This window comes from Orbicella franksi, chromosome 10 (genome assembly GCF_964199315.1).
Source record: "Orbicella franksi chromosome 10, jaOrbFran1.1, whole genome shotgun sequence".
Taxonomy (NCBI): Eukaryota; Metazoa; Cnidaria; class Anthozoa; order Scleractinia; family Merulinidae; genus Orbicella; species Orbicella franksi.
In genome coordinates this window covers 18,172,849-18,195,757 of record NC_138154.1, presented here as the reverse complement: position 1 = coordinate 18,195,757, position 22,909 = coordinate 18,172,849, and the positions used below count along the sequence as shown (strand labels likewise).

At 38.7% G+C, this 22,909-nt stretch overlaps 3 protein-coding genes across 3 annotated transcripts; 1 reads left to right on the top strand and 2 right to left on the bottom strand.

The window, feature by feature from the left end:
• Positions 1 to 7: 7 nt before the first annotated feature.
• LOC145499320 (eukaryotic translation initiation factor 4E-1A-like) lies at positions 8 to 10,390 on the bottom strand. Its single transcript, XM_081478821.1, has 8 exons — positions 10,228 to 10,390; positions 7,775 to 7,945; positions 6,800 to 6,816; positions 6,321 to 6,384; positions 5,604 to 5,717; positions 4,203 to 4,342; positions 3,268 to 3,322; positions 8 to 3,039 (listed from the first exon to the last, which is right to left on the bottom strand). Exons 1-8 carry the CDS (start codon positions 10,282 to 10,284, stop codon positions 2,980 to 2,982), a joined length of 678 nt encoding a protein of 225 aa, XP_081334947.1. The 5' UTR covers positions 10,285 to 10,390; the 3' UTR covers positions 8 to 2,979.
• Positions 10,391 to 11,372: 982 nt separating this feature from the next.
• Positions 11,373 to 13,862, top strand: LOC145499321 (uncharacterized). Its single transcript, XM_081478822.1, has 2 exons — positions 11,373 to 12,279; positions 12,820 to 13,862. The coding sequence occupies exons 1-2, from the start codon at positions 11,804 to 11,806 to the stop codon at positions 13,739 to 13,741; spliced, it is 1,398 nt and encodes a 465-aa protein (XP_081334948.1). The 5' UTR covers positions 11,373 to 11,803; the 3' UTR covers positions 13,742 to 13,862.
• Positions 13,863 to 14,616: 754 nt separating this feature from the next.
• LOC145499442 (solute carrier family 15 member 4-like) lies at positions 14,617 to 22,850 on the bottom strand. Its single transcript, XM_081478954.1, has 5 exons — positions 22,015 to 22,850; positions 21,054 to 21,314; positions 20,034 to 20,716; positions 18,296 to 18,680; positions 14,617 to 17,603 (listed from the first exon to the last, which is right to left on the bottom strand). Exons 2-5 carry the CDS (start codon positions 21,307 to 21,309, stop codon positions 17,194 to 17,196), a joined length of 1,734 nt encoding a protein of 577 aa, XP_081335080.1. The 5' UTR covers positions 21,310 to 21,314; positions 22,015 to 22,850; the 3' UTR covers positions 14,617 to 17,193.
• Between the last annotated feature and the right edge of the window lie 59 nt (positions 22,851 to 22,909).

The window sequence follows — 22,909 nt, the reverse complement described above, 5'->3', positions numbered from 1 at the left end:
CAATATTTTCATTGTTGATTACAGTAGAACCTCGATTTAACAAAACTTTAGAATAACTCCACGATACTCTTCCCCAGTAAGAGTAAAATTTATGGAAAAGAACCCCAATATCAGTGGAACCATGTGAAGACATAACAGAATCAAACACAAAAGGGGCGGGATGTTCAAAGTCCGATTAAGCTAACCCCAGGATTAACGAGAACTGTGATTTCAGTTTTGCAACTTTTCAGTGAGGTTTTCGGTTTACATTGGTTACCTTCAGTCTTGAGCGGGAGTAATCTCAAACTACACAAAACACATTTTTATACAGGAAAAACTAAAACTTCGCTTAACTTTTCATCCTGGGTTAGGGTTAACCGAATTCCGAACAACCCGGCCCACGTTAATAAGAACATACTACGGTGAATTTCCATGAAAAAAATTGACTATAAGGCTTGCGGCAAGCAGCCCTATTTGAGTAGGTTGCGTCCTGAGGGTGCAGCGAAGCCCTATACAAGAGATCCTTCTCATATGCTACCGATTGCATCAAGGAGGATTAATATTGCCTCCTCTGCGACTTACTTCACACTCTACGACTTACTTCACACCAAGCTTCCAAATTCCTATAACCATGAAAAACATTTTACAATCAAGCTCACATAACCACAGCTATTTAAAAATTTTAATAGCAAATTCTACGATCGTGTAACCTTACTTCAGCTACAAAGCCAAACACACACAGAAAACAAAGCAATGAATCAGTTCTACAATGTTGATCGCGTTCCTTGAGAGTCACTTAATTTTCAAGTGAACGCCTTTCTCATATCATAATAACAATAATAGCTACAATGGTTCAAAATATAATTTTAACACAAATATGGCGTTTTAAAACAATGACACGTTTCAATTAAATTATAATTTAAGTTAATTTCAAATATCTCGCTTTGAAGAGGTAACAAAATTTACCTTACATTTCCATACACAGTACTTCATATACTAACACCTATACAATAAGGTACATCGATCAATCATTGAAACCACGTGATCAAGCATCGCGTGACCTTTTACATAATAAAGTTGTGGGATACACTGTGTATTCAATACTGTGTTACCAAGTGTCCACGTGACGTTTTACATGGCCTGGATACAAAGATAAATTACCAAACGGCCGTGTTCCAAAAAGTAATTTAGGTTCACTTGGACTCCAAACCCTTACGTTTCAAAATTTAATCGACATCACATTACTCCCAACAGAACGACAGAAAATGAAGAGTACAGGTGGTGACAAGGTCAAAACTACAGTAATCACCAGATGAAAATCTGGCTACTCTAAAGCGAAATCTCCCTACTATTACGACATGAGATGACAGAAACAATGCATATTGAAAGTGCAAGTAGAATTTTTGTGTCGATTTATGGGTTTAAAAAGGAAATTTAGAACCGACTGGTCATCAAGGTTAATCTACCAGTCTCAATTAGGTAAGGAAAGTAAATCACAGCTTATTACACATGCCAAATAATGATAATAATTGCTTCTAATTCTCTGCAACAAATGTAAGATACGCCGTACATCGTTCCTTGGACTAAAAACACATGACAACAAGAACATCACATCAAAAACTACACATCACTTCACTTAATTCTGTGCATTTCTCCACAAATACAGTCCTATTACGCAGTTTTGTAGTACTTTAGAAGTACCTGAAAAGTACTTCAATACTTTCAAGCAAGTTTCTACCTGGCACACAGACAGGCCTGTTCGTGGAGAGTTCATTCAAGACTGTCCAAGTCCACCCATTTTCCTATTCACAAAGAAAGTGCTTGCAATCACCAAACCACAATGATGTTAGTTACGTACCACTGACATGTACTAAAGAGGCTAGATCACCAGATTTTAGGCAATTTCTGCACTTACTAACTGCTCATAGAATTAACTGAAATATTACAATAACAACTGTAACACAAAAAAGCCAAAAACGGGGAATGGATAGGCCAAAATTGGAGATCATTAAAATGGGTTGGAATTAGGGTAAACTTGAGAAACATCAGAGCAATTTTGTTCAATCAAGTTTGTGACAATTCGCTGAGGTAAACATGTCATTTATACTGCTTTTATCAATTAAAGACTACTGCTCTGTCAATTTGAAGTTTAGAGCTCATAGGGAACAAAAACAAACAGAATTACCTAAACTACTCTGACCTAGCCCCTTTAAGGAAACGAACCAAAAAAAGAATGAAGGCCAGGACTTCATAATTATCCCTGAGCAAGGGTTCGACGCAACACATCAATACTGTGTGCTGCAACATGCTGCATGTCTTGGACAACATATATGTTTGATATGTCGGTTATCATCTTACTTCATCTGTACCATTCTCAACCTCAAACCTCTCAGTCTCGTACCGAGAGTCCTTGTCAACTCAGTTCAATAGGCAGTATCTGACCATAATGTGAAGAAACAAGTGCCACATACAGAGGCAAGTCTCAATAATCCTGTCACTCTCAAGTAAGTTGCATAAATTTGGGAAAAGGTAACATGTTTGTCAGAAAGTTATTACAGACTGCATGTTTCGCTACTGTAGATAACTTGCTTTGGGTAGCAACTGAAGCAGCTGGTAAAATGTAACGTTTTAACTTTTTTTAATGAAATGTTTGCGTGTGTTGTGTCCAACCAACCTTCTTGGATTATTACCATTTCCCTTTCAGGTGTAATTTGAAAATGACCAAATGCTGCAACATAATAATCATTTTTTATACCTAAACAGTGTTCCTTAGTCAACTAAAAAGCCACAATTCTTTCTACAGTAAATCTTATACCTGAAATAAATGTACTTATTAAAGTATGCAGCATTGTCTCTTCACACTACAGTCAGAACGCACACCTTGCAGAAGCAAGGACTGTGGCTTTCAAGCCAGCAAGCTGCCTTAAATAGAATTAATCCTAAAGTTTTCTTAAAATATCGGAGAACCCTGATATTGCCTAAAGGTAGTTCTTTTTATGATCATAATTGGAACATCGATTTTGTAGTAGATCCTGTCTTGCTCATGGTATCTTCATGTGCCTGTAAAATACAAACACAGAATTCCTCACTGTAGTTCAATGTCACAAATGCCTTCCATCATGCATATGTATAGATGGCTATTTTTACTCTAACTTACATGTATTAATGTACATGTGGTATTATTAAGAATACCTTATTTTATTAGGTTATTCCTAAACAACATCAACCAAAACAAAGCAAGTAGACGTCTGGAAAAAATGTTCTGAATAATGTGATTGGCCAACACACCTGGTAACCTATAACAAGCTTTGGAGGAAGATTGAGACGCTCCTTGAATTTGCGTCTGCAAAAGTAAAAAGTCCAATTAGTGCATGCCAAGTAAATTAAGAATTCAAAACACAGAAGTGCTGTAAAAGATGAAATTATTATTAAATTTCAATTTTGAATTAACTAATCAAGGCATTAAGTTTTTCCTTTTGTTTTTGTTGTTGTTCCTTTTGGAGGTGGGAGGGGGGGGGGCGGGGGTAATAAGAATGACTTTTGCAGTAATACATCATAGTTACAACTTGCCCAAAGTTTCTTTTTCTTAATATCCTTGTTGTTTTGTTTCTTTTCTCTTTTTGGGGGGTGGGGGGGGGGGGGTTGTTATTTGTTTGTTTGTTTGTCTGGTTTTTTTTTTTTGCTGTTGTTGTTTTTTTTTTTTGGGGGGGGGGAAGGGGGGGTTAGTGAGAATGACTTTTGGGGCAGTACATCATAGTTAGAACTTGCCCAAAGGGCAAGCTCAAAACATGGTTTTCTCCGCACTCTTATCTCTGATTATCTGCCCTAAGATCCAAATTCAAGGCTTAGAATACTTCTTAAAGGAAACAGAGAGTGACCCACTGAAACTTCCTCCTGAGGGCGAGTTTTTGAAAACTATTAACATTCTAGTGAGTGATTCATGCCAAATCTTATTGACAGCATTCTTGAAAGGGAAACTACGCATATCTATTTAAAACCACCTGGATGTTAACACACCAAACAGGCGTTTTGGTTAGCTAAATTAACACAATACAACTTTTTCCAGTTACATATTAGTGCAACTTATGCCCTCTTTAGTTTATTTCAAGATGTCATAATAATGATAAATTATATCACGTTTTATCACACTTGAGTGATTTTACGGTTATCATTAATATAAAAAGGCATTCTGTACATAGTTCTAAATAAATGACAACACCTACCCTATACTAAGATTGGCCTCTTTATCTGCCGCATTGTTTGTCCATATTGCCAGCTTGTCTCCCTTAGTACGGATTTGAACTACTGCTCCACATACACTTGTAGAAAAATCACCAAACATTTCCCCAATGAGAAGCATCATCTACCAAAGAATAAATTTATCTCAATTAAGGGGAGCTTTAGTGTAGTTTCTAAGACAAAGGAAATAGGGATGTTGGAATTACTACTACATGTGCTATTATAATTTTCACGTTTTCCATTTATCAAGATGAAAAAAAAAAAAACTGCTACAAACAAATATTGTAATTTTTTTTATTTAACCAGTTGTAAATTACAAAGAAAAGAACTTGCAACAACATTGACTCAACTTGGTCTAGTTTTAACTTTGATAGCTAGCCAACACAGAGCTAGGCTGTTTGAAAGTTGCCGAGTTCAATGTACATACATACATACATGTAAGTAAACAGAGCAGTTTTCAGCTGCACACTTAAGTTATTCAGTAAGCCATGTGGTGCACATGAGAGAGCAGTAACATCATACATAATTTGTGGATTTTCGCTTGACATTTTCTTGTCCAGCCCTTCAACTCAGTCAATATTGAGATAGTGATGTTTATAATGTAGACTCTTGATAAGTTTGCCACATGTACATTTTGACACAGTTATATGCTAACGAGGAGATCTGAGAGAGAGCTGACATTACAAATTGCCCTGTTAAGCCACCATATTAGGGTAAATGTACCTTTAACATTGAATAGTACCAATGCCAGACACTGATTAGAAGTAATTAATATTACAGTGTATATGTACATAGCATACATGCATAAATAGAAGACTTATGATAATAATAAAACACATGCTACATGTAAAAGGTATATTTCTGTTACTTTGTAGAAACATGGGACTACACAGAACTACCTGATAATGTCTGCTGTGCCTTTTGTAATAATATAAGATATATTATACATTTGTATACTTATTTGTAATTGGTTTTACATGTAACTTGTCCCAAAATCATACATTTTGTAATTCCATTTCTTTATCATTATGTTCTTCATTTTCTTTCTTTTCTTCATGTTCTTCATGTTCTTCATCTTATTATTGTTATTATTTTATTTCTCAAAGATATTAGAAATCTTGCTGTGTTAAATGCGAGATGAAATAATAAGGGTTATAGTACTGTTGTATTGTAAAGATGTACCTGTAGAACAAGCAAATAGAGAATTTTGTCTTGATAATTGGAAAAAATTAGTGATTTACATTTGTTTTTCCTCTCGATACTTTCCCAAAATTACTCATGCTCCCACAGCATTTCTAGTTTTCCCAATATTGGACTTCAATTTGTAACTTTTAAAACAGAAACACTAAGACTATGTTTTATTTCTTAAAAAAGAGAAAACTTACAGTCTCAACCCATAATCTATCAAGTTCTTGTTGCCTAAAATTTTTCTGTGTGTTAACTAGCCAGCGTCCGCCTTGTCTATTTCTGTCATCTTCCCACATTGGCTGAATTCCTTCCTGTAAATAGAACAATTTATCACACACACTTGAGAGAGAAATAAACTTGCTATTTCATTTGATGCCATCAAAATTATAAAACCTACTTGCTGATTCTACAAAGCCCAACATAGGTCTTGTGTCCCAGATATATTTCTAGATATCAGTATAATTATTAAATGTTTTAAAAATTTCATAATTTAAATGTTCACTAGCTATATAAAGTTAAAACATTTGAGCTTTCAGCTATCAGACTACAGCCTTCCATAGATAAAAATGGAAAAAATGACAACTACAAATATAAATTATACAAAAATAGGTGGGAGTCCCATAAAAAAGAATGTTTTAAAGTGGAAAAAAATATAACAGTCAATAAACTTCGTGTAATTTTTTTTTTTTTTTAAGAATAGAGTACTGATCAGGGAGCAGCCTTGAACTGTTATCTCCATGATTTATTGAAGTGGTGTGCCATGATTCTACAGTAGCATCTTGTGAATACAGAAAGAACCCTTGTCAGTCAATTGAGATAACAATTCAAGGCTATGGTCCTGGCTATGGTTCTTCAATTTTCAAAATAATTAAATGCTGTTGCTACCAATATTGTTTAAAGTGGGCAAAGTATACCTTGAACAGTGAATAGTCACATCCAGACTGTAATCTACTGGCAGCTTGGATATGGTTATATATCCTGAAATAACAGAAAGTTAAACCTTAATATACATGTACAAGCATGAAGCAGTCCATATTAAAATCAAAACAGTAAGATCACTTCCTCTGTCAGGTGGCAGCTTTCAGATACATGCACAGTGATGTCTATATAAGGCAATTATTTGGTAGACAATGAGGTGACTTCAGTCTCGCAATAAATTTGACAGACAAGACATTACAATCAGTAACCTTGGTCAGCTATCAACTGTGGCAAAACTTGTTCCTAGGTTTTCATATTTAATTCAGGACATTCAAATCAGAAAAAATAGGAGAGCAGGAACAACATACATTAAAGATAACATGGATATGTTTATATACACAATAACTTTTACATATATACATTGTAATGATAACACATGAACAGTGACTAAAACAAAACAAAAAAGAATACTTACGCCCAAAAATCTTCAACCTGTTATCAGTAGTAGAGCAAGTGAAGGTCAATTTACAAAATCATTCAAGGTGGATAATTTACAAACAGAGGAATACAGAGTACAAATAACTACACCTGTACACTACTATGGACCATTTTCATTCAAAGTCTATGCTGGGGAATGTGTGGATACCCTTAGCAAACCATTTTCTCAGAAGTATTGGTTTGCCATCAACTAGTCACTGATATGGTAGTGTTTCTCCCAAACGTTAACAAGTTAATTTGGTAATAACTGGCAGATTTTTCTGCACTATCAACATTTGTGTTTAGGTTTTTGAAAAATGGAGTGCTTGGATCCCACCCTTCCACATGTTAGGGATCCTGCACGAATTTTAAGTTTTCTTTTTCATGTTGTTTCATGCAAGGGCTACTGAGCTTTAAACCTCTGATAAGGAGAATAACATGTAATCATTTGTCATCTCTGCATTTTGTTAACGGCATCAAATCGTGGACTTTTGATTTCCTTTTCCCAAAATGAATGACAACACTGCTTCAGATAATCCTACATTGTACTCATAATCCATCAAATATTTTCGCTCACTTGCAATTATTCCTTTAAACACTTCTGAATATTCCCCAGCTAAAACTGAGGAATATCTCAGTGCCATTGCCCAATTTTCAAAAATGCATGTGTTGCAAAAAATATTTGAAGGATATTTTAAACACAATAGCCTTTATTTGGCAAGAAAATATGCTCAGATATTTGTCCTTGGAAGTGATATGTTCCTCAAAGCTCACAGTTTTCCTCGAGCTACACTCTCAGAAAACTGTCACTTCTCAGAACAGATAAATATGTCAGTGGACAAGTATCGGTGCATATTTTCATGCCAAATGGAGTCTATTGTTTAAAATATTATAGCTTTTTTTAAACTCGGCAAACATACGTAAACTTTTTATTATTAGATTGTACATTAGCATAGTATAACATAAAGGATACAGTATCAAAAGAAGTCACAAGACGAAGATTATCTTTCCATGATTTTGCCTTGTCATTTTTGAAGAACCATAGAGACCATTTATTCTGTAAGGGATGCTTAATGTAGGGTCCGGGTCCAGCTGAAGCTACAGCACCATCATCTGTTGACTGACCTTCCTTAGCTTTTTCCAGCTAAAAGAAGAACAAAACAGGGATCAATAAATATCACAACATAGCTAGTAAAGCAGCACTATCAAAAACAGTATAGGGAAGTTGGCATCATAATCCAATGATGAACACTCATGGTGTGAACCAAGTATGGTTCGCAATGCAAGAGAAACTTATTTTCATTGACAATGTTTGCTTGACAATGCTATGTCATGCTTTTATAGCAGTGCCTCATCAAGTTACAATCCACTTGGGAGATTTGGAGAACACTCAAGAAGCTAGAGTTGCTCTCAGCTGTGCCTGGAGCAACTGTTGCACTTCTTTTTTGTTCTGCAAATTTCCTGCATACACACAGTAACGCATGAATCAATTGTTAAGTTTGACCTTACAAAATCGGTAAGTTATCAAGCCCACTGTTGATAAGAATGAAGTAAATCAGGAACTACTGAGACTTAATAAAATGGCTTTTGTAGCTGACAATTTTTTGGACTCATTTAATCAACCAAGCAAGCAAGCAAGCAATCATTTTTATTTCTTAATTTATACTTTACAGTTGGACTGGCCTGTGGATAGCTAGTGCTAGTCTAGGCGGGCCAGTCTATCAAGATATAGCTATTAACCAATTAACAAAAAAGGTTGTGAAAATCCCAAATGTTAGCTTAATTTTAGCAGGAAATGTGGTGACCTATTGGCATGCTGGACACCGAATCAAGTGGTAAGGGTTCAAACCCTCACCATGGCATTGTGCTGTGTTCTTGAACAAATCACTCTTGCAGTGCCCCCCTCTACCAAGGACAATCTAAAAGGGTACAGACTAATTTAAATGTTGGGTATAACCCTGCGATGAACTAACTTCTCAACCAGGGGGAGTCGAGACACTATATAGTACTTGTTGAATACTACAGAAACTGATATAAGCTCCAAGGGTGCTTTCCATTCAACCAAAGATTCTGGAACTTTTGAAGTGGGGGCAAAAAATATGGCAATTTTTCTTGGAAAGTTTCAGAAAAACTGAAAATTGATAAATTTCCAAAATGCAAACCATTCAACTGAAAATTCCTGAAAGTCTGGTGTGAAAACCCATTCCTGATGAGAAATGATCCTAAATTTGCACACAGCCTGCCCAGATGTCTTCTCTTCCAGAAATTGGGGACAATGTTATTCCATTCCCCAGTGGGAATTTCCGGAAATACAAACTGGAGTTTGTTGTTGAATAAAACAGCCCCAAGAGCATGGACTACTTGGCCCAACACAGACTGACAAGTGTTGCTGTGGCAACAGTGTGTTGCATCTAAAATGTTGGCAACAATGTTGAAGGTTTTGAATTACTATAATTTTACTGCAACATTGTAAAGAAACCCACTACATCACTGCTCTGCCTTGTGTAATGTCATCTTTACATTATGGCAATAAAACTTGAAAAGAGATGGTTTAATGGATGGATGCATATGAAAGCTATTGGGGATAAAGTGCCTTTTTCGCTTTCTCACGGAACATGTGCAAGTCAGTTATTGCAGTTGATAATTTGATTGAAACCATTCCGTGTATAAAACACACTGTATAGTGGTGTCTAACAGGACCAATTTACACGTCTGTACTAATAATTCACACAGGTTAATTTCAAAACAGATCACACAATCCCTAATGTTAAAAATCCCTTTGCTACACAACTATCTGAATTTTGTAATGGTCACTTAGTATATTTCCGCTGGGAGTGTACTAGTTCAGTGTAAAAAAAACGACTTTCCAATTATGCAACCAAGTTAAAGTTACACAATATCAGGTTAAACTGCTAAAAAAAAAGTACATGCCATTGATGAACGTGACACAAGTTTACACAGTTTATGAAGACCTGCGTCGATCAGAGTCATCACTACCTCATGTGGGAAAATCGCTTTTAGTTATTTCAGCCAACGGATATAACATAACTCAAGCGAACAAAGTTCTGACAAAATAAGTTGAAGACTTGTTCATCTGTTCTTAATGACTCCCACTAGTAATCGCGTCTGTAAGAACTGATAAAAAAATACAATCGCGGTAAAATCTAAAGAAAGCACAAACAAAGTTCCTTGCAACTCGGCAAAATCGTTGACAAACAAAACTTCATTTCATCGGTGGACAGTATTACATAAATAAAACGTTTTCATTGTAGGAAATTAAAGGAATACGGCTCTGAATTGCTCTGTTAACATATGACATGCACTCAGTATTCCAAGCCCTTTTTCATTGATTTTTCGGAGAATAAAACCGCGAAATCCGCTCAAATTAAAATACAATAAATTTGAATAATCCTTTTAACATCTTACCTCTTCTTTACTTTGTTCTTTTTGATCTTTGGCTGGTAACTCATCGCCAGAAGCCATAATAACTTTACAAAATCGTCGTAAATCTCTCGGATATTTCTCTTACCGGCATCACGTGGGAAACTTGTACATGCGTACTTTTGACATTCATATCCAGTCTCCTTCAATCCAGCTCGGCCTGTTGGAATAGCGACATAGGACAGAGCTGGAGAGAGTTGAGCACAAACCCTTCACAAAACCCTGTGTTTTCTGTTAAAAGGAGTGAGACGTAGGTTGAGTAGATTAACCAAGAATAAAATCTCAATATCTGTTTTTTGTTTGTAACTTAAGTTCTTTATAGCTTATCAATAGCCCAATTTTGATATATTAAAATTCAGCCTAAAACAATAGACCTCAGCACGAGGCTCAGGGGAATAAACCCCTCAAACTCTGTAATTATTCCCCGGAGCCTCGTGCTGAGGTCTATTATTGTCTATTGAGGCTGAATTTTAATATATTGAAATTGATCTGTTTCATATTTTTAATCAAGCTACTATGGCCGAAGACCAAGAGGTTATATGAAATATTTAATTGGTCTTTTTCATGAGATTCGTGAAGTGACCGTACCCCTGGAGGGAGGGGCCCCGGAGGCTACTCGACCCATGTTTGGGTATGGGAGTGCCGCCGAGGGTTTGAAATCCTGATCCTGTTAAGGACAAAAATAATCTAAAAACCCTATCCTGTGTAGGACAACACCTTCTATTTTAAGACCCCGTTTAGGACAAGAAACAAAATACACACTCTCTCGTTTTACAGCAATTTAAACTCTTTAATAAGCCATTCCAGTTTGTAGCGTCTAAAAAACAGTTATTACTTCTTCACACTTGAACAAAACAAAAGGCCATCAAACATTAAGCTCTAAGTTATTTAAATTAAAGGATACCGATAACAGTAGCATTCTTGTCCAGAAAATGATCTGATGTTGATTGATGACCTTGTTATATAATAATGGCCGGTCGCGGTTAACGTCTCTCGGCTCGTAATAGCATACCCTGTTTAGGACAGGGGCGGGTAAAATTGTATACCCTGTTGAGGACAACGAGGCCAAAAACCATACCCCAACGGTCCAGCGGCACGTCCCCGTATGCCCCTAATAAGGGAGTACCAACCCCAGGGGATAGGGGCAGAGTAACTTGCTGAACTATTTGAAGTCTCGAAATTGGCTTCCAATTGGTCAGTGTTTGAATTTTCTGGTTTGTCAGTTAAAATGAAAATCCCACCTTTTTAAGGTTAATTTTCGCTACTGAGGCTTGATGTTGTTACTGTTTAAAGAGAATCCCAACCTGGCAATTATTTCGTTTGCTTGTTTTTATTTGTTTGTCTGTTTGTTTGTTTGTTTTTACTTATATGTCCGGCTACAATAGGCTGTTTTATATATGCAAGGCTTTCTTAAATTTTACACATTTTATACATCATTGAGCGGTAAAGGGAAGAACTGTTCCCACAGATATTTCTCACACGCGCGCGAAACTCTTGCAAGAGCACGCGCAGTATCCGTTTGATGACGTTCTGACTTGGTTTGCCATTGTAAAAGGAAGGCATGCAAACTGTACTTCAGCTCATTTCTATTTTCTCTGTTTTTCCATTGCTTATCTCATCCTCCAGCGTGTGCGATAAAAAGCCTAGCCTCATCCAGTGCGTTGCGATGAAAAACCAATTCATATTGCCCCTGAAGGAAAGTTGCAACCCTCTGAGGTCAAAAAGCTGCGAAACTGGCGATCTAATCGATCCAAGAGTGGCAGACTGTCATTTAGAATTCAGCGGAAACATCTTTCACTCTTTGGTGGATGACAAAGTCCAAGTAAGTCATGGCTACAGGTGTTTTCCTGCTATTCCAGGTCCCGATATATTCCACAGGCGGAATGTTGGCCCAAGCTACGGGGAGCCCCGGTGTGTCCCGACAGACCTTAGTCGGTATGGAAGCTTCGTCTGTGGGGAACACGGAACCCGCTGTGTGTGTGATGCCCCTGCGGACAAAAATGAATACGCAACGCAATGGTTGAAGCATAAGTGTAGGTAGGTAGTTAACAGAGGAGTGGTAAGAGAGAGAGAGAGAGAGCATTTCCCAAATTAAAGAAACTCTTTACTATGGCACTGTTTATGAGCCCTAAAAAGCCCGGGGCGGACAAAGCCAAGACGCTTTGAACAATCAATGTTAAAAAACGAAACCATGGTTTTTCTTTTAAGCTTGCAATTCTGCCTTTTATTCACTCCAATTCCGGATTCAAGGCGCGATATACGAAATATATATTTGAACTTGGGGATAAAAATGTAACAGATGACATGTTAGATCACTCCACTTAGAATGTGTAATCAAATGGTGACAAATGAAACAAGCTTAGGTAAATAATTTCAAGCGCGTTTTGTCAAAATTCGCAAGTAGTTTCTTGGCCTTTTAAGGGAGTGAAATTTTTACAATTAATTTCAAACTATCAGCATTATTTGAGCAACATAAACTATAACAAAATGTTGTTTCCTCTATGCATGAGTCGGGAAGGTATTAATTGGTTCATTTCAAGTTGTGCTCAATCCGTTTCCTACACTGTATGTCGACAGATGTCAATATTTCGTGAATCTCTGCCGTATCCCGAAAGTCTGTGCCCACCACGGAGACTGCAAAATGTGGGGATCTGAGCTGCGCTGTGAGTGCTCCGCTAAAGACAAATCCTGCAGGCCCGGAATAAACCAGTGCAGAGCCAATCCAGGACTTTGCTCAGAAAAGGGAAACGTGTGCATCGAGCTGTACGACACTAATGTCGGATGGATGATTGGGAATGAACAAAAAGGTGATGGCTTTGCCTGCATTCCGGCGGGCACTGTAAAATATTTGACGAGAGTCACTCATTACTGTGATATCTCGAGAGAAACGTTCACCAGGATGGGCGGAGTGGAGCCTAAGAACGAGTTAGACTTGTGCTGCTATCGAATGCTGACGTGCGCAGGAGGCGAAAGCATTCCAAAGAAGGGCACCATATTTAGTTACAGGCCTTGTTATTGCAACGTGGAATTTCGAAAGTGCCTCCTCGATGCAGCGTACGAAGCTAAGTTCAAAAGCACAGTCGAGCACATGGTTGAAGTGTTAAATAGCATGGCCCATTGTCGAATAGACGATGGAGTACAATGTGATCCAGTACGACCCTGGACTTGTAAAAAGGGCGATCTTATTAATCCTAAAGTTGCACATTGCGAAATCGACTGCAAAACGGGTCCTCTGCTACCTATCTGGGCTCGCGCATGTGCAATTAGACAATGTAAGCCACCTTACCATCAAGATAATCTCAGGATTATAGACGTGCCCCGTTCTGAGGAAAGTTCAATTTGTAAGCCAGTCGAGAACCTTGCTGTGGTGTGTGGAAATAGAGACACGAATACACGATGTGTCTGCGACGGAAAGCCGAGCCGATCCGACTTCACCGACAGATGCCGATGTCAGTATTGGCCTGACCGCTGGGAAGAACATCGCTCTAAACAAAATTGAAGTATCACCAATCTCTTATTAAAATACTCTGCACCTTTTCATGCCCAAAACTATCAAGTAAATAAATGATGTATTTCTTTATAAGTTGGTGTATGTAATAACAGCTGACTTTAGATTCTACTCCCGCTCTGATTCAATGTAAAGTTGTTTTGTTAGAGAATAAAACAGAAAACCGTTTTGAAACGTTTCACACGCGTTTCATATATTTGTATCAAAAAACATTTGGCGAAGCCAAAGCCTGCCAGAAGTCCAGTTTTTTTAATTTCAAAACCGGTAATCTTGTGTGCATCCCTCGTTAACAAATTGAATAGTCCATTATTGATACCCGTGCGAACATTGTAGAGATGATCTGAAACAGCTTTAAATGCATTGTTCAGGGCTGTTATTCACCTTTCCTTTTCACCATTATATATGGACGATTATACATTCGATCACCCTTTTTTTTAATCTGAAACTTTTCCATTTCATTATTTACAACATCTACAGATGTTTCTAAGATTCGAGAAGCATTGATCGAGTTTAAACAAACAACGCAATTGAATTTTTGGTTTTTCCCGCGTTGACAGCTACTCCAACAGAAAACAATTCAACCTACAATGATAGAGTACACCTGGGCCAGGTTGTTTAAAGCCAGATCAAGCTACATTTGTAACGTAGGATTAGCAAGGATTTTGATGTCAGTTTTTCGGCAAGTTTGTCACTTTAAATTGTTTCTCCGCTGTTTTGAGTCTGAATAATCTCAAACTCCACAAAACACGAGCAGTGAAAACCAATTGTATACAAGAAAAATTAATACTTCAGTTAACTTTTAATACTGGGTTAGCGCTAACCGACCTTTTGAAAAACCCAGCTCTGGTGTTAGACTTGACTAGTGGAGTGGGTCTAGGGGCCAAAGATAAACACTGGAAACGAGAGCCATTTATTATGCTGAAACTGTATGGAGTGCTGTACATAACAGCAAAGATCTGTTTGCCTCGTGAATACATTCAATAGCATGTCTCCCAGGAGGGGCACTCTCATGTGAAAAGGTTGGGGACGCTCTTCGCTCCATTAGGGATATCAAATCAGGGACTTACGTCTCACTTAGACTGTTTCAGACGAAACGCCAATGTTTTTATCATGGAGTACGTAACCTCCTTTTGGGTGTTATGTCACACTTTGTCACAATGCTTCGTTAGCGGGGCGTCGGTATATATATTGCGTTGTCTTCATTACCCAGGCAGTGAGGCCTGGGCTTAAATTTCGGCTTTTTTTTTTTTTTTTTTTTTTTTCTTTTTTTTGTCCCACGTTCAGTCACAAATCGCCGTCTGGTCTCTAAAGCGCATGCGCCAACTGTGCATGCGTACAGAACGTGGAATTTACAGACGTTGTCGTCGAGGAAAGTTAGCACGGATTCCATGATTTCTAGGGCGATGAAATCACATACAAACGAACACACCGTTCAAGGTAGACCAACACCAAAGGACGTTAAGCGTTTTCGGAACGGGTTGCTGCAAGCCTTACGAGAGAACAATTTACGAGCGAACATTTTGAGTGAATCATGAATCTTGTTATACCAGAGGAGCCATCAACCGGGGATATCAACTCTTCAGCTTGATAAAAAGCATCTTCAGAAGTGTCTTCGTATTTTTAGACGTGATCGTGAACCAAGCAGAATCCCAGCACGAGTCAAGAACGTCTGAGCAACAAGAGCAGAAAGGTCAGAGAATTTGTTTACGAATTCATCTGTTCGAGTACACCTAAGTAAAATGCTCTGAGAAACTTCGTAAAGTATAATAAAGATAAAATCTCGAACTAAACGATATTCTCTCGTTATTTGCTTGTAACAGAGTTATGTGTCTCAACAAGAGTGAAACTCATGTAGCGAATTATTGTACATTTAAGCTGAAAGAAACTAATGTATGTTGACCCCAGCAAAACAATTCTTGGCTTGCACTGTCACGCAACCTGACGCAATAACAAATTTATTCGAAAACCATTTAGTGGATAAAATCAAGAAATTGTGATGTTATAGGAGATTAATAAAGATGACACTCCTCGAATTTTTAAGTCTGTGCTTTTTCCCAAACTCAGATATTCGTCGAAATATTTTGCACAAATTAACAGAGACCAGTATGGAACCGCCATGTTGGTGTACCTTCGCGGTACGCGGTACATTGCGGCCGGAAAATATTGTAAACATCTGGAACTTACTTTGGCTATCTAGGCGACTGATTAACTATACTGAACAAACAAGCATTTACATAAGCACTTTTCCTAATACTTTAACTTCTAAATGGGCTAAAAATCACGAGATAAGTATATGATTTCGACAACCGCGTTCGTAGGTCTATGTCACGCATCGCCATAACTGTGAAATTCAAAATGTCTCGCTTGCTTGAGAAACACAAATAACAACGGCAAAGGCTAAGGAAAATAGACTGAAACGTTTATAGGTTGATATAAAGACCTTGACTCATTTCACACCCTAAAGACTTGCAAACGAGTAATAAGCTATTAATCGATTCCAAGAAATGCAATCAAAAGCAGAATAGCTTAAGCACATCAATTCTATTGAATTTCGTACAACTTCGAATGCAGAACATTTAGCTCAATTGCAATAAAGCTGTTGCTTTTCAGTATAACGACTGCCTGGGTACACGCAGCAAAGCGTCTAGTTTGTATTCATTCGAGTCATACGACCGCCTCTTCGCCCTCTAAATGAAATACCCAGTGACTAAATTCGTTTAGTATTTTCAAGTACTGGCTTGTCATGTTTTGTATTTACATTATACTAGCTTATGTTCGGATTGATGTCAACTTTATACTATACACTACGTGTTATTGTTCAGTTGTATTTTTAGTTTTTGTTATCTTGCGCTTACATTGTTGATAATTCTATGTAATTTTGATTGATAAGACATAATAAAGAGGGTTATACACGGTTCGTGTTGACACACCCCACGAGCGATTGCTTATTACATGATAAATGTTTTATATTCGGTTGAGTGGGGCAGCGAATTAGAATATAACTATTTTTTTACCCGCCAAGGCATCGTTCAGGGTTGCCCCGTTATAAAATGGTTTCCTTTACAAACCATGCCCAGAGTGGTATCTTTTAGGGACTTCAAATTCAAATTTTCCGAACGGTATCCGCGACCTTGTCGCGGGAGTTCCCCCCTTCCCCGCCCCGAGGGGGTTTTTCGGTGCCCACGTTTTGCAACTGCTTGTTCAGGTATTCGAACCAGACAACAGAAAAAGAAAAGTCTGTATTTAGCGATCACTAACAGGACTCTCGTGAGTGTAAACTTGATACGCCGGGATTCTTTTTACAGACAAAATGGGAAAAAATGTTTGGGACTTATTGAGGTACGGATTCCAGTTTATACAGATTTCACTTTATATAAATGTCAGTATATAGAAGAAAAGATTTTAATTGTTTAAAATTCGATTTCTCGTGAGGACCAGAATTATCACGGCCCAAAGTTTCGGATATCGCAAAACATGTTGTTCAAAAGAGGTTGATGCGCCTCATCGGAATAAAATAAAGAACTCGGTGCTTCTGTGCTTTGGCTTCCCTCGACTTCGCTGTCGTCATTATTCACAGGGTTTCTTTGATGCGCATGGTCAGCATATCGATATCTAACTGCTAAGATAAGAAACACAGCCGCGTTGATCAGCATAAGACCAGCTAAGAGGAACATGTAGTATTCAAGCGCGCCTTTGTTGAGGTCTTCAGGATACCACTTGCTGTCTGAAGCGTTTTTAACAATGGAAGCCAACAGTCCTGCCACGTAATATCCTGAGCCAATCATACCCAAGCACAAACCCATTATTACGCCACGCAATTCGGCAGGGGACTGGGAATAGGCAAACTCAAGACCTGAAAATATAACAAATTAACTCTGAGAAAAATGGAAAACGTCATCACGAAGAAAGCAAGAATCCAGTATTTTCAAGGTTAGTCCGGCAGGGACTTGACTAGTCCAAGTTAGGAGAACTAGGTAAGCTTTGAACAGCCAGACATTTACAAACAAACACAAAATAGTTTCAAGAGGCTTGAAACGTCTTTTTCTCGAAAAGTGTGAGAACATTCTTTGTTCCTTGCATTCATCACATTTCCTCAGTTCTTTCAGTCTGCATACGAGCCAAGTGGCCCATCAGGCCGGATCTTATCCCGGTTTCTGTACCTTGAAGCGACTAGTATCTCTACTGCTCAGCTTACCCCCCTCTCTTCCCCCCTGAATGGGATGCTAGTCCATCGCAAGCCGGGTTACACCTAGCATTAAGTAAAGTTCGCCAGTAGCCATTTATACACCCGGGTGGACAGAGGCGCTGTGAGGGTGAAGTGTCTTGTCCCAGAACACAACACAACGTCCCCGGCCAGGGCTCAGACGCGGACCACTTGATCAGGAAACGAGCGCATTAACCATGAGATCCCCGCGCCTCCCACTAGCTTTTACTATTGTCATAGGCTCGTGTCCGTTAATGCAATTGAGGTATCCCACTCATGTACCCTTTGGGTAACTATTTTTTACCAAGGTTGGGAGTTAAACTACAAACAAACTGTCATACCTGTCACAGACACCAAAGCTTCACTTGTTCCTTGCAGAATGTACTGAGGCACTTGATAAAACACACTCATGGTAGATGCATTTACTGTCTTATTGAAGACATCTTGTTCGATTGTTCCGTGACCATGGTGTTTTCGTTCAAGTTCAATGATCCCCGCCAGAGCTACCGAACCAGCGGCGAAGAGCATTCCAACACTGATTCTCCGCAATGGGGTGAAGTTGAAGCCAATACGAAGAAAGCCTGGGTACACAACTCGGTCAATAAAAGGAAGGAGAACTAGTAATGACACGATTCCAAATATGGAGAGAGATGCTGCAGGAAATGAGAGTTGCTCTGTGATTCTCAAATTCATGTAAGAACCTTGCAAGACAAAGGTGGTGAGACTCTATAAGAAAAAAGGGGGGGGGGGGAAGAAGCAAGGGTGGTCAAATGTTACGCGTGAATAGGTCAAATAAACACATTATTTTATGCATGTAGTCATGAGGCGCCTTTGGCCATAATAATAATAACAATAATAATAATAATAATAATAATAATAATAATAATCACTTTATTTAAGTGTCGATGTATTTAGCACTAATGTGCTAATTGCGGACACTGTAAATAAATAAACAAATATTTCAAATTTAACATAACTATTAAGAATCCCAACTGGTGGGAGGCTGACCAGTTGGCTATTTACACAACGCGGTCGAGGAGTTGAACTCGGGGCTACCGAGAACAAATCCAGATAGCGGTGGGGTGGTGGATTTGAACCAGGGACCTCTAGATTTCAAATCCAGCGCCCTAAACCACTCGGCCACGCCGCCTTCCATTAACGTTTAGGAAACTTATCGCAATGATTAACCGAGGTTCAGACAATTTTCGCGTCATCAATCACTTTAAAAGTTGGAACCGACTTCATCATGAAGTACTAAACGCGTGGTTTTCATTCCTTTATAAAGTAGCAATGCAAAATAAAGAACCACTTCGGTAGAGCGAAAGTCAGTATGAACTTACTGCTCAACATTTGAACATATATGAACATTACTAAAGGTTTCAGTACCAGATGTGAAAGAGTCATAGTAGCGGGCTCGGTACAGTGAGTAACTGAAAGGTAAAAGCCGGTTATGAAAAACAGACTGAGGTAGCCTGCGTACAGGCGTTCTAATTTATTAGCACGCGAAGGGAACGAAACTGCGAGTGAGTGCGAAAAAATAAGAAGCAGGGGGAAGGGGTGAGAAAAATGATTCCATTCCTCTCCACCCTCTTCCCCTTCTTCAATCTCCTCGCCTGGAAAAGGGAAAGGAAGAGTCTGCGACTGAAGAATCGTAATTAGTCGCAAGTACTTGCAAATCGAACATGCGTACAGACTTGTGTTGTAAAGTAAAGCAAAGTGGTGCGGTTAGCTATATATAGTGTACGCAAGTTGCAAACTGAAGCCATTCCAAGGCGAGCGCAGACTTTTGTTGACTGTCGTTGGGCATGCAAACGGTGGAAATCTTGTGTCGACTGCCATGCAAATTTGATCCCTTTTCAAGATCAAAGTGATCTTAATAAGCCATTGCAAGTCAATACAGGTGAACACGAGTCCACCGAAATAGAGTAGCAAGTAGACTTGTGACTCCGTTTGGCTAGGCTCTTTATTGCCATGCTTCACAACTACAGGTGAATCGAAACAAGTACAGTCGAGAACATTGTGACATTCCACCCCCCCCCCCTCCCTCCCATCCCCCAAACCTCCCATGCACCAGCTTACCTGACCATACAATGTCCAATAGAATATGTAGGTTAGGAATATTGGGATCAACCGAACTACTGACTTAACTCCTTCCACCATTTCCTCGGGAAACTTTCCTCCAACAGAATCTTTAGCTCCATCCAGCCAGTGGGTCAGAGATGGATTCGCCCTGCAGCAGAGTTTTTCTCTCAGTCCTCCACCAATGATGCGGAGCGTATCTGCCAGATAACTTCCTTGTGGTGGGTGTAAAATGTAGTGCTCTCTTCCTATCACGAGTAGAATGGTTGCACAAGCTATAGAGACTGAGGCTATCAGGAAACCATAGAAAAACGAGACCTCTTGTTGGACGTACGCCACAACGGTATAAGCTAACAGCGACCCAACCTGAATAAACCAGTAAAACCAGTCGAAGAACTTTCGTACCATCTCGGGACCTTCGTCGTTTACCTGGTCTGCTCCCATTAGGGACACATTTGACTTGATTCCTCCTGTTGCTATGGCGATGAAAAGGAGCGACACAGCAAGGAATCCTTCTTTACTCGACATGCCCAAACCATAGGCCGAAGGGTAACTATAAGTAATAGCCGTGAGGAGACCGGTACCAACTACGTAAAGCAGTGAGCATCCATATATGGTGTTGTATCGTCCAATTATGGTGTCAGCCAGCCAACCACCGATTACAGGAGTGAAGAAACATGTTCCTAAGAAAAGAACAGCGATGTTTCAATCTACTTTAAAATCCTAAACTTCTGCTAGACTTGACTAATTAACTCAGGCTATGAACGTTTAATTTTAAAAGCAGTGCGCTAGACTTATATTTCTACGACATCATATACATTGATGTGACATAATTTCGAGGAAAAAATATGTAAATATTGTTTTTCAGTTCAAATGTTAAAGTTCGCTAAATTCAAGTCAAAATTAACAAATAATCATTTTATTCAAGTTTGCCTTCAGCTTTAGTCGGGCTGTTCTAACTCTGCCTTTAGGCATCGATCATACTCTTATACTACGTGATGTTCTAAACAGACATCTTACCTTGAAATGCCAAAGTGATTGTACTGGGTAACGGCGAGGCAAGCTTGAGGACATCTTTACAATAAAATACCAGATTAACTGTCACGCCATAGAATGTGAGGCGCTCACAAAGCTCCACAAATAAAATACAAAGAACTACAAGATATCTTCTTCTCCTTGGAGCTGGTTCTTGTAAACAAGTTCCCGCGTTTCCTCTCGGCGTCTCAACGCAGACATCGTGGATTGAAGAGAGCTCATCGTCCTGCCGACAGTTCATTGTCTCTAAAGAAACCACATGCGTGTTATTTAGTGTCTGTGACTGTGTGTGTCGCAGCGTTTTTGACGTTGACCTAGCTAACCATAACGACAAATCATCTGTCGCGTTTTCAGCTCCTGTCCGGTGCAGGCATGAATCATATGTACGTAAAATGAATCAAATATAACACAGTCAAACGTATCAGTAGAAATTTGCATTAGCTCCATTCAATTCACTGACGTTTTGCCTACACAGGGTTGCTTTATATGTAATAGCATACTGACAACGGTCCAATAACAATGTAAAGTCGCCTTTCCTAAGCGAAGCGTGCTTTCCCTGGCGCAAGTTCGGGGATAACCTGTTACTTAACATTTGATAACTTTAAAATGAAACTCGTTCTTAAACTCATAAGCGTTATCTACGAGTCACTGACGAATCACGTCGAGTAGCGTATCGATATATACTTGTGATCAAGCGTCACTGGGTCTCGGCAAATTATCTTAAAAATTGCACTAATAATTCTAACAGTGCCGAGTATTATAGCGAATGATCCGAACTTGGAATTTAAACGCAGCCGCTAGCGCGCTATGAATTCTGAAATTCAAGCAAATAATACGGCTTTATACTAGGACAGATGTAAGCGGAAGTCACTGATATGCTTTCCGAGCTACAGCTAAGATCAACAAGGTCCTAATAGCTTCTTTACCGAGCTTTGCGGATTCTTACCTTTGAGGGCCGGTTTAAGTGCCTATACGCTTCACTGTAGAAAGCAAAATGTTCGTCACTTTCTCAGTATGGACTATGATTCCGTTTCAAGCTAGACACAAGGATTGCGCTTGTAACGTCTCGAGTCGAGTCACGTGAATGGTAGTTCATTGTTTGCCGGTATTTATCCAAAGAAAGTGAAAGTAGCATAAGCCCAAGGAGGGTATAGATTGTCATAAAAACTCTTTTTCCTTGGCCATCGTAGCTTCAGAAGAAACAAAACACAAACCGCGGTGATAAGCATGGAACCAAAACGCATGTTAAACAAAGTTAATTTCCTTGACGTTTCGTATGTACAACATACATCTTCAGAAGTGACCGTTAACTAGATTACAATCGAAATTTAAACGCGAAGAAAAAGAAAAAGACTGGTATCTAATAATGTGTAACAAGACTAATAGTTAATAACAAACAGATGAGTCTGCGGGAGAGAAAAAAAAATTATCAGAATAATAATAACAATACAAAATGTTAGTAAAGAAAAAGTTTTTCACTGCCAACGTTTTCATTCAAGGCTGGCTTTAAATCACGAATTAACAATGTTTCCTTAATTCTACAATGTATATCTGACCTACCAGTTGCTAAGATATCAAAATTGTCCCATTTAATATTATGACTCGTGGAAGTAACGTGATCCGCAATGGCTGAGGTGTGACCCGTTTTAGCAAGGGCCTTAAAATGTTCAGTTTTTCTATCGTGTAGTCGACGCTTTGTTTTTCCTATATAAAAATCATCACAGTCCCAGCAGCTTGCTTTGTAAACCACCTTAGACATCTGAGAACGGCTGAACCTGTCCTTGTACGGGAAAAAAGATTTGATTCGGCGGGTGTTTCGGAAAATTATTTTAACGTTAAAA

Excerpts from the sequence above, each read along its gene's own strand:
- LOC145499320 (XM_081478821.1), bottom strand. The coding sequence starts at position 10,284 with ATGGCTTCTGGCGATGAGTTACCAGCCAAAGATCAAAAAGAACAAAGT. Across the intron at positions 4,343-5,603 it reads ATAGATTATGGGTTGAGACT|ATGATGCTTCTCATTGGGGA; the intron begins GTAAGTTTTCTC and ends ATTCTTTGGTAG. Across the intron at positions 3,323-4,202 it reads GAGGCCAATCTTAGTATAGG|ACGCAAATTCAAGGAGCGTC; the intron begins GTAGGTGTTGTC and ends TTACTTTTGCAG.
- LOC145499321 (XM_081478822.1), top strand. The coding sequence starts at position 11,804 with ATGCAAACTGTACTTCAGCTCATTTCTATTTTCTCTGTTTTTCCATTG. Across the intron at positions 12,280-12,819 it reads TGGTTGAAGCATAAGTGTAG|ATGTCAATATTTCGTGAATC; the intron begins GTAGGTAGTTAA and ends GTATGTCGACAG.
- LOC145499442 (XM_081478954.1), bottom strand. The coding sequence starts at position 21,309 with ATGAACTGTCGGCAGGACGATGAGCTCTCTTCAATCCACGATGTCTGC. Across the intron at positions 20,717-21,053 it reads AATCACTTTGGCATTTCAAG|GAACATGTTTCTTCACTCCT; the intron begins GTAAGATGTCTG and ends TTCTTTTCTTAG. Across the intron at positions 18,681-20,033 it reads ATTGGACATTGTATGGTCAG|AGTCTCACCACCTTTGTCTT; the intron begins GTAAGCTGGTGC and ends TTTTTCTTATAG.